This window comes from Palaemon carinicauda, chromosome 20 (genome assembly GCF_036898095.1).
Source record: "Palaemon carinicauda isolate YSFRI2023 chromosome 20, ASM3689809v2, whole genome shotgun sequence".
Lineage (NCBI taxonomy): Eukaryota > Metazoa > Arthropoda > Malacostraca > Decapoda > Palaemonidae > Palaemon > Palaemon carinicauda.
In genome coordinates this window covers 21,475,671-21,492,095 of record NC_090744.1, presented here as the reverse complement: position 1 = coordinate 21,492,095, position 16,425 = coordinate 21,475,671, and the positions used below count along the sequence as shown (strand labels likewise).

Here is a 16,425-nt window from a genome sequence, read left to right as displayed (position 1 = left end):
ATATATATTTATATAAAAGAGGGTAACCCAAAACTTTAAGCATAAGTATGATAGTAAACAGAACTTGTTTATCTGAAAGAAAAACCATTAAACACCACTTTAATGAGATACCAAGGTATCAAGTCATAAAAAATCTGTATTACAAATCAATCACATAAGCGTTAGAAACGCTTGGCACACATGTCTGAACTTATGCAAGGTTCACCTTTGAAGGAAGGAACAGTCTATATGGGCACTTGGTGCCCTCATTTAGTTTGTAGTACAGTATGTACCTACACACTCACCCTGGACTTAATCGTCCCAATTAAGACCACTGTTCCTCGCAGAGTTAAACAGTAGGGTTAACTACACGACCCACTGCTACCACAGATCTCTTAAGTTCCTCTACTTGCTTCGCATAGTGGCGAAAGAACACCCTGGAAGACTTCCAGCCCGTGTATGAACGGAGATGTTCAAAATCCATACAATTAAAGAAATTTAGGGATGAGGCAACTTTCCTCGGATCGTGACCTGCGGGTGTACTGTCAGGATCCGCTCTGCGAATAAAATATGTCATTTTCGCTCTGAGTTGATTCAGAGATAAATTTGAGCCTGATGTTTCTCCCCTGAATAGTTGACTACCCTTGAAGTCTGAAGTTCTACGAAGATAGACCTTTAGGCATTCTACTGGACATAGAGATGCATCTTCTTTCAGAGGACAGATTCTCCAGGGACCCCACCTGTTGGTGGGTAACTCATTCTTGGCGAGAAACGTAGGATCCGGAAACAGGTTCAGCTCCCCCCCATCCAGGAACTGAACACGACCTGCCTCTCTCGAGAGGGCTACGATCTCACTAACCCTGGCCCCGGACGCGAGTGCAAATAGGAAAATAACTTTTTGCGTCAAATCCTTTAACGCACATTCTTCATTGCTCAACAAGGAGGCGAAATGAAGAACTTTGTCTAAAGACCATGAGATGGGCTTTGGAGGTGCTGAAGGTCTGAGCCTAGCGCAGGCTTTCGGAACTTTATTAAAGATCTCGTTACCTAGGTCGATCTGGAAGGCAAATAAAATGGGTCTCATCAAAGCCGATTTACACACTGAAATCGTGTTAGCTGCCAATCCTTGGCCATGGAGATGGATGAAGAAAGATAAGCAGAAATCTGTTGAGATCTCCTGCGGATTCTTTGCCTTTACAAAGGCCACCCATTTTCTCCAAGATGACTCATATTGCCTTCTAGTCGATTTGCACTTGTATTCCTCTAGGAAGTCTATGCTGGCTTTCGAAATCCCGAAGCGCTTTCTCACCGCTAGGGCGAGAAAATCATGAGCTGCAGGGTCTGGGTTTTCTGTAATGAAGCGCAGACAGTCGACTTCTGGACTCGCTGGGTCAGAACTGGATGTGGTAGCGGCACGAACTTCATCTGTAGTTCCAACGCCAAGGGGAACCACATGCTGTTCGCCCACTTGTGGGCCACTATTGCCGCTACCCCCTTGAAGGATCTCAGTTTGTTGAGGACCCTCAACAGAAGGTTGTGAGGAGGGAACAGATAAATCCTGGACCATCTGTTCCAGTCGAGGGACATTGCGTCCACTGCTTCCGCTAAGGGGTCCTCGTACGGGGACACGTACAGGGGCAACTTCTTGTTGTCTTTCGTCGCAAAGAGGTCTATTTGCAGTTCTGGGACTTGATTCAGAATGAAGGAAAATGATCCTGCGTCTAAGGACCATTCCGACTCTATCGGTGTGAACCTGGATAGAGCGTCCGCTGTCACATTGCGGACTCCTTGAAGGTGAACTGCCGACAGGTACCACTTCTTCTTTTCCGCCAATCGGAAAATGGCTAACATCACTTGGTTGAGAGGTGGTGACCTCGACCCTTGTCGATTCAAGCATCTCACAACCACCTCGCTGTCTGTCACCAATCTTATGTGGATCGAGTGACGCGGGGAGACTTTCTTTAAGGTAAGGAGCACTGCCATAGCTTCTAGAAAGTTTATATGAAAGGTCCTGAATAGCTTGGACCAAGTCCCCTGGACTTTTTTCCGATGAGAGTGACCTCCCCATCCCTCCTTTGAGGCGTCTGAGTGAATCGTCAACGACGGGGGAGGTGGCTGAAGAAGAACAGACTTCTTTAGATGTCTGGCTTGGGACCAAGGTCTGAGAAGAGTACGTAGCCGAGGCGGCACTGGTCTTCTCAGGTCTCTTCGCGCGTTTGATGCATACCTTCTCCAAACTCCGGTTGCATCCTTTAGCTGTGCTCTTAGCACTGGGTCTGTCACTGAAGCAAACTGGAGAGAGCCTAGTACCCTCTCCTGTTCGCGTCTTGATATCCTTTCGGAATCTAGAAGTCTCTTGACAGAGCCCGCTATCTCCTTCCTTTTCTTCATTGGGATGGAGAAACTGTGTGACAAAAGGTCCCAGTGGATTCCCAGCCACTGGAACTTTTGGGATGGAGAAAGTCGAGACTTTTTCTTGTTGATCTTGAAGCCTAGGTACTCTAGGAACTGGATCACCTGACTGGAAGCTTGTAAGCATTCGGTCTCGGATGCTGCCCACACCAGCCAGTCGTCCAGGTAGGCTACTACCTGAATTCCCTTTAGGCGTAATTGTTTGAGAGCTGCGCTCGCAAGCTTCGTGAAAATCCTTGGGGCTATGTTTAGCCCGAATGGCATGGCTCTGAAGGCGTACAGTTTTCGTTGTAGCCTGAACCCTAGGTAGGGGGAGAGTCGACGGCTGATTGGAATGTGCCAATAGGCGTCTGACAAGTCTATAGAGACTGAGTATGCCCTCTTGGGCAGTAAGGTCCTTATGTGTTGCAGTGTTAGCATCTTGAATTTGCAATTCACTATGAACTTGTTGAGTGGTGACAAGTCCAGAATGACTCTGAGCTTTTCCGAGTCTTTCTTGGGAACACAAAACAGCCTCCCTTGGAATTTGATGGACTTCACCTTTCGGATCACATTTTTCTCCAACAGTTCTTGAACGTACTCCTCCAAAATGGGGGTGGAGTGTTGGAAAAACCGAAGGCATGGGGGTGGAGTGCTGTACCAACTCCAACCCAGTCCATTCTTGAGTAGGCTTTGGGCCCAGGGATCGAAGGTCCAGCGATCCCAAAATTTCATCAGTCTCCCTCCTACCGGTATCATTTCACTTGGACTGCCGTCCTGAGGTCTTGCCTCCCTGACCACGACCACCTCTGAATCCCCTTCCCCTTGAGGGGCGCCTAGACGAGCCTCTGGCTGCTCCTCTAGGTTTTGCACGAAAGGAAGAAGACTGTCCTTCGAACGTTGGGGCGAATGTGGTTGACTGACCTGGCACCGCCTGGGGTACCCACTGAAAGGCAGTCGGGGTTTGTGCCACCATTTGGGGCACTGGAGGCAAAGGCAATTGCAGTTGCTGTTGCTGTCTATAAGGCTTGGCTGGCCGAGATGGTAGCCTAGTCTTCATATTCTTCCTCTTTGGTTGAGGACCCTCATCCGGGGAAGATTTTCTTTTGATAGCCAGGCCCCACTTCTGGAGAAGATTTCTATTCTCCACGGCGGCCTTATCAACAACCTCTTTGACCACATCGGTAGGGAAAAGGTCTTTTCCCCAAATGTTGGAGGAGATTAACTTCCTTGGCTCGTGTCTCACCGAAGCCCCGGTGAACACGAACTCCCTGCAAGCTCTCCTTGCCTTGACGAAGTTATAAAGGTCCTTCGTCACTGTGGCTAAGTGAGACTTAGCCACTACCATGAACATTTCATGGACCTTGGGGTCACTTGCCATCGTCTCGAGAGTAGTCTGATGAGACATTGAGGCAGCCAGTCTTTCTTTTGTCTCGAACTCTCTTCGTAAAAGAGATTCGGACAGCTTGGGGAGGTCCTCGCCGAATTGCCGTCCGGCAATATCAGCCTCCAACTTTCCCACTGAGAATGTTAGATGGACATCCTTCCAGTCTTTGTGGTCCATAGGTAGAGCCAGCGACAAGGGTTTACACTCCTCCAAGGAGGGGCAAGGCTTGCCGGCCTCGACTGCCTTTAGGACAGCCGCAAACCCTTTCTGTAAAAAGGGGAAGGCTCTATCAGGAGAGGACACAAACGAAGGGAGCTTCTTGCTCAATGCAGCTACCTTCGAATTCGAGAAGCCCCTCTCTTTCATCGAGGATGAAAGTAGGGCTTGAGCCTTAGCGTGGTCCATAACAATGACCTCCTTCGGCTCTGTCTCCTCCCTTGAAGCTGGTTCTTTTCTCAGCCGGACATAGCAGTCCGGATATGATGCCTTGCTGGGCCAGAATTCTACCTCCTCTAGGGGAACTGAACCCAGCTTATCCGAAATGACGATCTTTCCAGTCGTCATCGGCATGTGCTCAGCATACCTCCATGGGTTAGCATCTGAGCATATGGGAAGGTCTTTCACATTGAGCCTTTTCCGGGGCCCATGTGATTCTGCCAGGGACTGCATGCGCAGTTCCATTGCAGCCGCCTTCTCCTGATTCTCCTTCTGCATTTGTTGGATCATTCCAACAATCGAAGAGAGGGCCTGTCCCAGTTCTACTGGGAGGCCAGCCGATGTTGATGGGATAGGCTCCGGCATCTGAACCGGAGCAGCCGACACCTCGTCGACCTCATCCTCTACGACATCCGGGGTTTGAACTTGATCCTGACCTTCTGCCAGGAGGTCTTCTTCCAAACGGTCGTCCAGGTCAGACATCCTGTCACACAACTGGATGTCTTGCATCGCATCTGCGACTTCCTCGTCCACCTGGACTTGATCTTGAAGGATCTCCTCTTGAGGCTGGGGAATCACTGCCTCAGCTGATGCCTGGGGAAAAAGATACGCCCTCATCTTCTCACTTGGAAGATAAGGGCCAGAGGTGTTCTTCTTGAAGCCCCTTACCCAAGTACGAAGCTTTTCCCTAGCTATATCCCTTGATTCCGCCGTTCTAGGGGAATCAAAAGCCTCAGTAATCAGGTTAGTGCATACAGTACATACCTGAGGGTCCCAATACTGGAGATCATCCTTGGAGACAGCGCATGCTGCGTGTCTCCTACAACACTCATGTCCGCAGAGGTTCTTGCTGCGGACATTGCAGAAAACATTTCCGCACTTCGGAGGGTCCTCCTGTAAAGAGAAGAAATTTCCATGAGTATCAAGTGAACTATGTATCACTGGATATGCATAGTATAGCATAACAATTCATAATTGAAAGACACACACTTGTGTTTCCCTCACAACCCATTGTTGCAGCCTTCCGGATAATAAAATCAAAAATGGTTTATCTCTACTAGAGTAACCAATGCAAGGTTTCCAGAGGAAACAGGTGGAGCTCACACCTAGGCAATGATTTTAAAAATCCTGGATAATAGACGGGGAAGAACTCTGCTTCCTGTCTGAGGGCAACAGCAAAGGGCTGTGTAAGAAAACACAATAGTATTAGAAGATACAGTGCTGTACCTAAACTTTTACTATAGTTTTCTTCTTACTGTATATGCTATACAGAAGAATACTAGTACAGTATAGGAGGATGTGTGCCGGCCTGCCTTTGCCGGCCGGCACACACCACAATTAGCTTTAAAGTATACTACTTAACAGCTATAGGGCGGCAGCCCTCTGGTTCAAATGCCTGTGCCGGCGGCAGCAGCTGCCGGCCAGCAACAGCCAGTGTTGGCCGGCAATGATTGCCGGCCAGCAACTACACAAGGTAGTACCCAGCTGCCGGCCACACTCTTGGTGACCGGCAGACAAGGACTGACATAAGCCGGCCGGCAAAGGTACAAGACCGATGCCAGCCGGCAGCAAAAGAACCAGAAGACTACCCCTGCCCGGCTGCCGGCCTCATAGGCCGGCTGCCGGGACAGGTACAGCACTAGAAGAAAATAGAATGGATGCCGGGATAAGAGTGTACACAACCCCCCAAGCCCGGCAACCGAAAGAGTGCATATAAGGAAGGGGAGAAACTTAATTCAGGCTTCCTTGACCAATGCCGTCCGGCTCTGCCGGCAGGCATGGATGAGGGACCAAGAGAGGTCCGGGCAGCACTCGAAAACATAAGACCCTTGCCGTCCAGCGTCTCTGCCGGCCGGCAATGGGCTTAGTCAATCCATATCCCAACCTATACTAGGTCCAGAAGTAGAATGACATATGGTACAGTAATACCCCTGCCGGCCAGCTCTGCCGGCCGGCAAGGTACAGTACAGTAATGGCAGGCCATTACGGAGATAGAGGGGGAAGGGACAAGAGGGTCCTGCCAACCTTGCTTTAGTGACAGATCACCCGCAGCCAAGAACTCTGTCTTAGCCTAAGGGAGATCTAAGGGAAAGTGCCAGCGCAGTAGTATAATACCTGCCAGCTTCCAGAGCACCAAAGCAAGGAAGGCGTTGCAACTCCCAAGGGAAGATTTATCCTCCCCGAGAACAGCAACAGGACTTAGTCTGGTCGATCACACAAGAAGGAATCATAACTACAGAAACCTTCGACAGTGACCTAAGGGAGCTCAGCTCCCTTTGTAAGTGTTAGGTCAGCGAGGGAGACTCTGCCCCAAGCCAAACAACACGGACTCAGACTAAAAACTCTGTTGTTCTGTCCCTCTTTGAACCAGACTCAGCAGGAACAGGAAGGTACAGTAACACCCTAGTATAGTTTTATCGAAAATAAATTCGGAAAAAACCACTTAGGGATAAGCCCAAGGCTTAAATAGAGGGAAAGGGATTGCATACCTTCTCCGAAGAAAAGAAAGCAACCGGGGAGTATGATAAAGTATACTAAGGCTCCATAAGCAATTAGCCTAGGCACCAAGAGAATCGATTACCTAATTCACCGAAACTCTCACGTATACAATCTTGGAAATATTCCACATAGTCTAAAATGTATAAAATAGCCTAAAGCTTCAATAAAATTTTAATTACACTCGGAAAAACCATAATCATGCATTAAGTACTAGGACCAAACGACTAGGCTACATGGCCTAGCGTAGGCCAGAATGGCGAATACTTCGCCAAATAATACTAAGCACGAAAGGAAATCCTATGTAAAGCTAAATAGCTAAATTTTATTAAGCAAAACAACCAGGAATGTCACTCTGACTAACTAATTTATACCTAGCGAGTGACAGTGTCCAGGACACCTCTGGTAGGCTACGGCTCTTGTATCAAAGATTAATCCTATTAATCACTCAAAATTTTACCAAGAGCCTACATTTATACATAACAGACACTATACTCAACTTATCCGAGGTCAACGAAGACGAAGAAGCCATGAAAAGCTGAATAAATCCAAGATTTGCGAGAAAAACAGGAAAAAACACCGAGTTGTTAAGCTACGCAAAAAGGAATACAGATGGCGCCAGGATTGGCGCCAGGCACGCATACGAATCGGGGGATAGGGATGCCTTGGGAGCGGCTCCCCTTTTTCTTTCCCGAATTCGTATCTCGTCAATCTCCCTCCTACGAGACGAATCTCTATTCAGGTCGTAGATTGCCATGTGACGTGTCTAGAATACGTCCTCTGATATGTCGCGATATCCCTTTCACGAGGGATACTCGCTCCAGGAGTTAGAATTCTGGTACCTTAAGGTAAATTCTCTGGGAATATCGCCGTAGTTGTAATATACCCTAGGAAGCTACCCTATAGGAACTTCCATCAGGACGACATGGCTTGAGCCCAAAAATATATATATATATATATATATATATATATATATATATATATATATATATATATATATATATATATATATATATATATATATATATATATATATATATTCGAAATTGTGATGCAACCTTACGTAAAGATTTAGCATGGTACATTTCTGCCCTGACGGTTATATTATAACACACACACACATACACACACACACACACACACACACACACACACATATATATATATATATATATATATATATATATATATATATATATATATATATACTCTATGATAAGATATACATAACAGCCATAACCTATTCACTTTAACCTGCTGATTTACAGAGATTATTCATCGCTTTGTAGGTCTACACTTCTAAGAAAAAAGGCTCATCAGCATATTCCCCAAAATCAGCCAGACACAAATTCAAAATACATAAAGTACTCTATTTCTATATAACTCTTGTCATTCAAGAGCGCCAAAGCTGTCTCTGCGAGAAGCCATTTCAAGTAGTTTTGAATTTCGATTATCTAATTTAATTGAAAAAATATATGAATTTTCATTCCCACAATCTTTTACACCTGCTACGCTCATCCTTATTTACGCTGTTAAGAAATCCCTAATTTTAATCAGAAATTCACCGTAAAATTATACCATTCTCAGCCGTATTTCAGTAAATACAGGCGACCGTAATTTTACCTTACTTTGTTCTTATCTTTTACGGGTTGGTGACCGTAATATCATTCCTTTACGTCAATATATCCGTTTCTTAAACGGTAAATAACTGGCAACAATTATTCCAGGATTTTTTACCCTTTTTTTTTTTCTTATACGGCAAATTTTTATTTGCACCTGTTCCCAGTGTCTTCCTAATGTTACAAGTCTTATCCCTTGCTTAACTTTACACCTCACAGTTAACATAGAAATAAGAAATAGAATTGTTAGGCTTATGTCTGATTTTTTCAGTTAACGTAGAAATAAGAAATAGAATCGTTAGGCTTATGTCTGATTTTTTCAGTTAACGTAGAAATAAGAAATAGAATTGTTAGGATTATGTCTGATTTTTTCTCAGTTAACATAGAACTAAGAAATAGAATTGTTAGGCTTATGTCTGATTTTTTTTCAGTTAACATAGAACTAAGAAATAGAATCGTTAGGCTTATGTCTGATTTTTTCAGTTAACATACAACTAAGAAATAGAATCGTTAGGCTTATGTCTGATTTTTTCAGTTAACATAGAACTAAGAAACAGAATCGTTAGACTTATGTCTGATTTTTTCAGTTAACATAGAACTAAGAAACAGAATCGTTAGACTTATGTCTGATTTTTTTCAGTTAACATAGAACTAAGAAACAGAATCGTTAGGCTTATGTCTGATTTTTTCAGTTAACATAGACATAAGAAACAGAATCGTTAGGCTTATGTCTGATTTTTTCGGTTAACATAGACATAAGAAACAGAATCGTTAGGCTTATGTCTGATTTTTATGGTTAACATAGAAATAAGAAATAGAATTGTTAGTCTTATCTCTGTTTTTTTTTCAGTTAACATAGAAATAAGAAATAGAATTGTTAGGCTTATGTCTGATTTTTTTAGTTAACATAGAAATAAGAAATAGAATTGTTAGGCTTATGTCTGATTTTTTTAGTTGACATAGAAATAAGAAATAGAATTGTTAGGCTTATGTCTGATTTTTTCAGTTGACATAGAAATAAGAAATAGAATTGTTAGGCTTATGTCTGATTTTTTCAGTTAACATAGAAATAAGAAACAGAATTGTTAGGCTTGTGTCTTATTTTTTTCAGTTAACACAGAAATAAAAAATAGAATCGTTAGGCTTATGTCTGATTTTTTTGGTTAACATAGAAAGAAGAAATAGAATTGTTAGGCTTATGTCTGATTTTTTCAGTTGACATAGAAATAAGAAATAGAATCGTTAGGCTTATGTCTGATTTTTTCAGTCAACATAGAATTAAGAAACAGAATTGTTAGGCTTATGTCTATTTTTTTCAGTTAACATAGAAATAAAAAATAGAATCGTTAGGCTTATGTCTGATTTTTTCAGTTGACATAGAAATAAGAAATAGAATTGTTAGGCTTATGTCTGATTTTTTCAGTTAACATAGAAATAAGAAACAGAATTGTTAGGCTTGTGTCTTATTTTTTTCAGTTAACACAGAAATAAAAAATAGAATCGTTAGGCTTATGTCTGATTTTTTTGGTTAACATAGAAAGAAGAAATAGAATTGTTAGGCTTATGTCTGATTTTTTCAGTTAACATAGAATTAAGAAATAGAATCGTTAGGCTTATGTCTGATTTTTTCGTAACTTAGAATAAGCTAGTCTCCTGGATAGTACAGTGGTAACGTGTTCGCCTAGCATTTGCATGGCAACAGATCGATCCCAGCCCGTGACTGTAAGTTTAAATTTCTTACTAGGAGTGCCACTGTACAGTGGTAACGTGTTCGCCTAGCATTGGCACTTCAGCAGAACGATCCCAGCCCGGGACCGTGAGTTTAAGCTGTTTACTGGGGAGGCCACTGCGGTGGTTGGGCACCACAGTTGGGCTTGCCTGGCTGACGTTCTGGTGAGTATCTATTCTAGTGAAACTGGAACTGAAAACACATATTTAACCTTTAAACAAAAATGGCACAGAGAGGGCAAAGGTTGAGTTTTAAAGATATTTGTCGGTTGTAGGCGTCACAATAAGTTAAAAAATTCTACTACGCGAAAGGTGAGAGACTTGCGTTAAAAAAAGTCATGTGAATTTTAATAAAAAAAAAAAACTATTTTTCAACCAGAGCAAGCCATTTTTAAGTAGAATGATCTTCTTAATCGGGTTCAACCACGTGAGAGGATGGTGCACTTCCCTTAAAAAGTCACGTGATATATATATATATATATATATATATATATATATATATATATATATATATATATATATATATATATATATATATATATAAATTCAACAGGAATAGGTCTTTTTAGAAGGAATGATCTTCTTAATCGGGTTCAACCACGTGAGAAAATGATGCATTTACGTTAAAAAGTCACGTGAATTTGAAAAAGAAAATATTTTCAACAGGAACAAGCCATTTTAGGTGGAATGATCTTCTTAATCGGGTTCAATCACGTGAGAAAATGATGCATTTACGTTAAAAAGTCACGTGAATTTGAAAAAGAAAATATTTTCAACAGGAACAAGCCATTTTAGGTGGAATGATCTTCTTAATCGGGTTCAATCACGTGAGAAAATGATGCATTTACGTTAAAAAGTCACGTGAATTTGAAAAAGAAAATATTTTCAACAGGAACAAGCCATTTTAGGTGGAATGATCTTCTTAATCGGGTTCAATCACGTGAGAAAATGATGCATTTACGTTAAAAAGTCACGTGAATTTGAAAAAGAAAATATTTTCAACAGGAACAAGCCATTTTAGGTGGAATGATCTTCTTAATCGGGTTCAATCACGTGAGAAAATGATGCATTTACGTTAAAAAGTCACGTGAATTTGAAAAAGAAAATATTTTCAACAGGAACAAGCCATTTTAGGTGGAATGATCTTCTTAATCGGGTTCAATCACGTGAGAAAATGATGCATTTACGTTAAAAAGTCACGTGAATTTGAAAAAGAAAATATTTTCAACAGGAACAAGCCATTTTAGGTGGAATGATCTTCTTAATCGGGTTCAATCACGTGAGAAAATGGTGCACTTTCGTTAAAAAGTCACGTGAATTTAAAAAAAGAAAAATATTTTCAACAGAAACAAGCCATTTCAGGTGGAATGATCTTATTAATCGGGTTCAATCACGTGAGAAAATGATGCACTTACGTTAAAAAGTCACGTGAATTTAAAAAAAGAAAAATATTTTCAACAGGAACAACATTTTAGGTGGAAGGATCTTCTTAATTGGGTTCAACCACGTGAGAAAATGGTGCACTTACGTTAAAAAGTCACATGAATTTAAAAAAAAAAATATTTTCAACAGGATCAAGCCTTTTTTAAGGGAAATTATCTTTTTAATCGGGTAATTGAATCGGTGGAATTTCAGAAGTTCAAACTTACAGCAAATGTTTTCATGTTGAACAGGTATAAATGTCTTTTTTATAGTTTATATATTAAAGATGTGTTTTAATGTTGTTACTGTTCTTAGAATATTTTATTCTAATTGTTCATTACTTCTCTTATAGTTTATTTCATTTTTTCCTTTCCTCAATGGGCCATATTTCCCTGTTGGAGCCTTTGGGCTTATAGCATCTTGATTTACCAACCAGGGTTGTAGTTTAGCTTTTGATAATAATAATAATAATAATAATAATAATAATAATAATAATAATAATAATAATAATAATAATAATAAAATAAAAATGACATAGTAAAATATGATATTGCTCTAAAAATGACACTCTAAAATATAATATTACGCTAAAAATAACACATTAAAATATATTACTTTATAATAAAAATTACAGTAAAATATAATATTGCTTTAAAAATGAAACACTAAAATATAATATTACTCTAAAAACGACACACTAAAATGATATTTAACTAAAATGACGCACTAAAATATGTTACTCTAAAAATGACGCACTCAAATATAATATTATTCTAAAAATGACACACTAAAATATAATATCATTCTAAAAATGACGTATTAAAATATAATATTACTTTGAAATAAAAATGACATTGTAAAATATAATATTGCTCTAAAAATGACACACTAAAATATGATATAACCTTAAAAATTACACATTAAAATAAAATATTACTTTAAGATAAAAATGGCACAGTAAAATATAATATTACTCTAAAAATGACACATTAAAATATAAAATTACCCCAAAAATTACACATTAAAATATATTAATACTTTAAAATAAAAATGACAGTAAAATACAATATTGCTCTAAAAATGACACAGTAAAATATAATATCGCTCTAAAAATGGCACACTAAAATATATTACTCTAAAACCGACATATTAAAATATAATATTACTTTAAAATAAAGATGACTTAGTAAAATATAATATTACTCTAAAAGTGGCCCACTAAAATATAACATTACCCTAAAAATGACACAATAAAATTTAATATCACTTTAAAATAAAAATGACATAGCAAGGATATTACTCTAAAAATGGCATATTAAAATATAATAATACTCTAAAAATGACACATTAGAATATTGTATTATTCTAAAAGTGATACACTAAAATATAATATTACTCTAAAAACAACATTCTCAAATATAATATTACTCTAAAAATGGACCACTAAATTATAATATTACTCTAATATTACATCACTCTAAAATGATATTACTCAAAAAATGACACACTAAAATGAAATATTACTCTAAAAATAACACACTAAAATATAATATTAGCCTACAAATGATACATTAAAATGTAATATTACTTTAAAATAAAAATGACATAGTAAAATAGGATATTGCTCTAAAAATGACACTCTAAAATATAATATTACTCTAGAAATTACATTACTCTAAAATGATATTACTCTAAAAATCTTATCACAGAACTATAAAAATTATATTATTCTAAAATTATATTACTCTAGAAATGACATTTCTCTAAAAATACTAAAAAAAAATTATATTACTTTGAAATATTACCATGAAAATTATATTACTCTAAAAATGAAATTACTCTAAAAGTTATATTCGCTAAAAATGACATTACTCTAAAACGACATTACCTTAAAATTATATTACTCCAAAAATTGATATTACCATGAAAAAAATATTACTTTAAAGATGACATTACTTTAAAATAAAAAAAGTTATTACTAAAAATGACATTGCTATATTATGACATCACTCTAAAAATATTATTCTAAAAATCATTTTACTCTTTGATATTACACACACACACACACATAAACACACACACACACACACACACACACACACACACACACACACATATATATATATATATATATATATATATATATATATATATATATATATATATATATATATATATATATCATCTCCCCCAACGCCTATTGACGCAAAGGGCCTCAGTTAGATTTAGCCAGTCGTCTCTATCTTGATCTCTTAAATCAATACTTCTCAATTCAACATCTTCTACTTCACGTTTCATAGTCCCCAGCCATGTATGCCTGGGTCTTCTAACTCTTCTAGTGCCTTGTGGAGCCCAATTGAAAGTTTGGTGAACTATACACTCACACACACACACACACACACACACACACACACACACACACACACATATATATATATATATATATATATATATATATATATATATATATATATATATATATATATATACATAGATAGATATTATTATTATTATTATTACTATCCATGCTACAACCCTAGTTGGAAAAGCAAGATGCTATAAGCCCAGGGCCCCAATAGGGAAAAATAGCCCAGTGAGGAAAGGAAATAAGGAAATAAATAAATGAAGAGAACAAATTAACAATAAATCATTCGAAAAAAGGCAACAACGTCAAAACAGATATGTCCTTTATAAACTATTAACAACGTCAAAAACAAATATGTCATATATAAACTATAAAAAGACTCATGTATGGATATTCGTGTCTCAGTACTTAAATGTTTTCATATTAATTGCGACTTCAAGGAGAAGGCAAGACAACCGTATACATGGCATTTCTGTGGGCCAAACCAGATGGCTCCAAGTGTCACTTGGGTCTTTGAATGAGAACTGGTTGCTACTCATACAAATAACGAAAGTTACCCGGTAACTTGAGTGGTTCTATAATTAGTCTCTATTCTTTAATTTCTTCTTAATTTCGTGGTTCTTAGATACTATTAAATCATCCCAGAAAAAAGAATGAAGAAAACACTAGTTATTATTCTAACTGAAAACTCTCTTAAGAATAACAAGTGTTTAATTTGATAAAAAAAAAAGATATATGTTCATTCAAATAAATTTCTGTAATCGACATCTTTTCACTCAGACTATGATGCCGGACATCTCGAGAGGAGGCAAGGAGGACCACAAGTTCACAACGTCTTAAAGGAGGGTATCCCACAATAAAAGCACGGCAGCATCGATGTCGTACAGTCGTGCAGATGCTGTGGTTCATATCTTCTTAAAATTTGAATATAGATAATATTAACGTTTCGTATATATGGGTATTATTATAATATAGCTTAAAAATCGTGAGAAATGTTTATAAAGTTAATCTATATGTGATTTATGTAGAAATAAAGCCTTTCATCGTGTGTCTGGTAACGGGACGCACTCATAAGGCCGAGATTCAAGTGTTCAGTTTATTTCTTATTAAAATTTAAATCGTAAACATTACTAGCATTTTTTGTACATGGATATTATCCTATTAAAGCTTAGACATCATGCAGAATGTTTAAACAGGTAGCATATGTATGATTAAAGTAGAAATAAAGCCATTCTTCGTGCGTCTGGCAGCCAAACGCACTCATAAGGCCGAGATTCGAGTGCGAGGTAAACATACACAGTTACACAGTACACTGACTGACTCGAGACTCGCGCAAAGTTCAGTGTTGTCATGCTTATTAGTTGGTGAACGTCATGGCGCGCTCGTGTCTGCTCAGGACTACCACCAGCCAGGTTTTACAGCTGGTAGTGCTTGTTGTGTGCTGTGTCTGTGGCACTAGAGGACAATATGGCCAGTATCCTTCCGTGTTCTCGCAAGGGATTCTCCAAACCTTCGAACCCATAGAGGCCGACGCAGGAAGGACGTCGAGGTGCTACAACGATAAGGGTTTACCACAGGTTGGTGCATAATGGAAAAAAGTTTGTTTATGTTTTGATATTTCGTCTGTTATAAAGGAAGAGAGAAGGTTGAATCGCCAATTCCCTGATGGAAGAAGAGGAAGAAGAATTTGAGCGCGCGAATAATCATTACAATCGTTGACCCCTTGCTAACCGTTCGTGAACCTCCTATAAAAGTACCCATAGTAGTGAGTGCCTGCCTGAGAGAGAGAGAGAGAGAGAGAGAGAGAGAGAGAGAGCCAACATCTATCTCATGCTTTCGATAAGAAAGGGTTTATTCGATTTAACTATTATTTTTGACAGCATTACAGTTTCTGCTTACGGATTGTTGAGAGAGAGAGAGAGATAGAGAGAGAGAGAGAGAGAGAGAGAGAGAGAGAGCGCCAACATCTATCTCACGCTTTCGATAAGAAAGGGTTTATTCGATTTAACGATTATTTTTGACAGCATTACAGTTTCTCTGCTTACGGATTGTTGAGAGAGAGAGAGAGAGAGAGAGAGAGAGAGAGTCAACATGTATCTCATGCTTTCGATAAGAAAGGGTAATCGAGAGAGAGAGAGAGAGAGAGAGAGAGAGAGAGTCAACATGTATCTCATGCTTTCGATAAGAAAGGGTAATCGAGAGAGAGAGAGAGAGAGAGAGAGAGAGAGAGAGTCAACATGTATCTCATGCTTTCGATAAGAAAGGGTAATCGAGAGAGAGAGAGAGAGAGAGAGAGAGAGAGAGAGAGTCAATATCTTTCATGCTTTCGATAAGAAAGGGCGCATTCATTTTATTAATAACTTTTGACAACACCTTTCTCTGTTTACGGATTATTGACCTCATGATATTTTCAATAGAATCAGCATCAGTTGCTTGTCGACTTAAGCTAAGGTCTTCTTGTCTTGTACGGGACGCGTATTATTTCTAGGACAACTGGTAACTGCTCCAGGCCTTAATAAATTTTTTTCTGTTAACTCTAACGTAGGCCTATGCAATGCATTTACACGAGTATACACATCCCCCCCCCTCGCCATATAAATATA

The 16,425-nt window shown here is 38.9% G+C and overlaps 1 protein-coding gene across 1 annotated transcript in view; it reads left to right on the top strand.

Moving 5' to 3' along the window:
• Window positions 1-15,125: 15,125 nt before the first annotated feature.
• LOC137660195 (laminin subunit gamma-1-like) overlaps window positions 15,126-16,425 on the top strand; it is a 160,198-nt gene continuing 158,898 nt past the window's right edge. Inside the window, 1 exon segment of the mRNA XM_068394903.1 lies at window positions 15,126-15,399. Within this exon segment, the coding sequence (XP_068251004.1) occupies window positions 15,196-15,399 (204 nt within the window). The 5' untranslated portion in view covers window positions 15,126-15,195.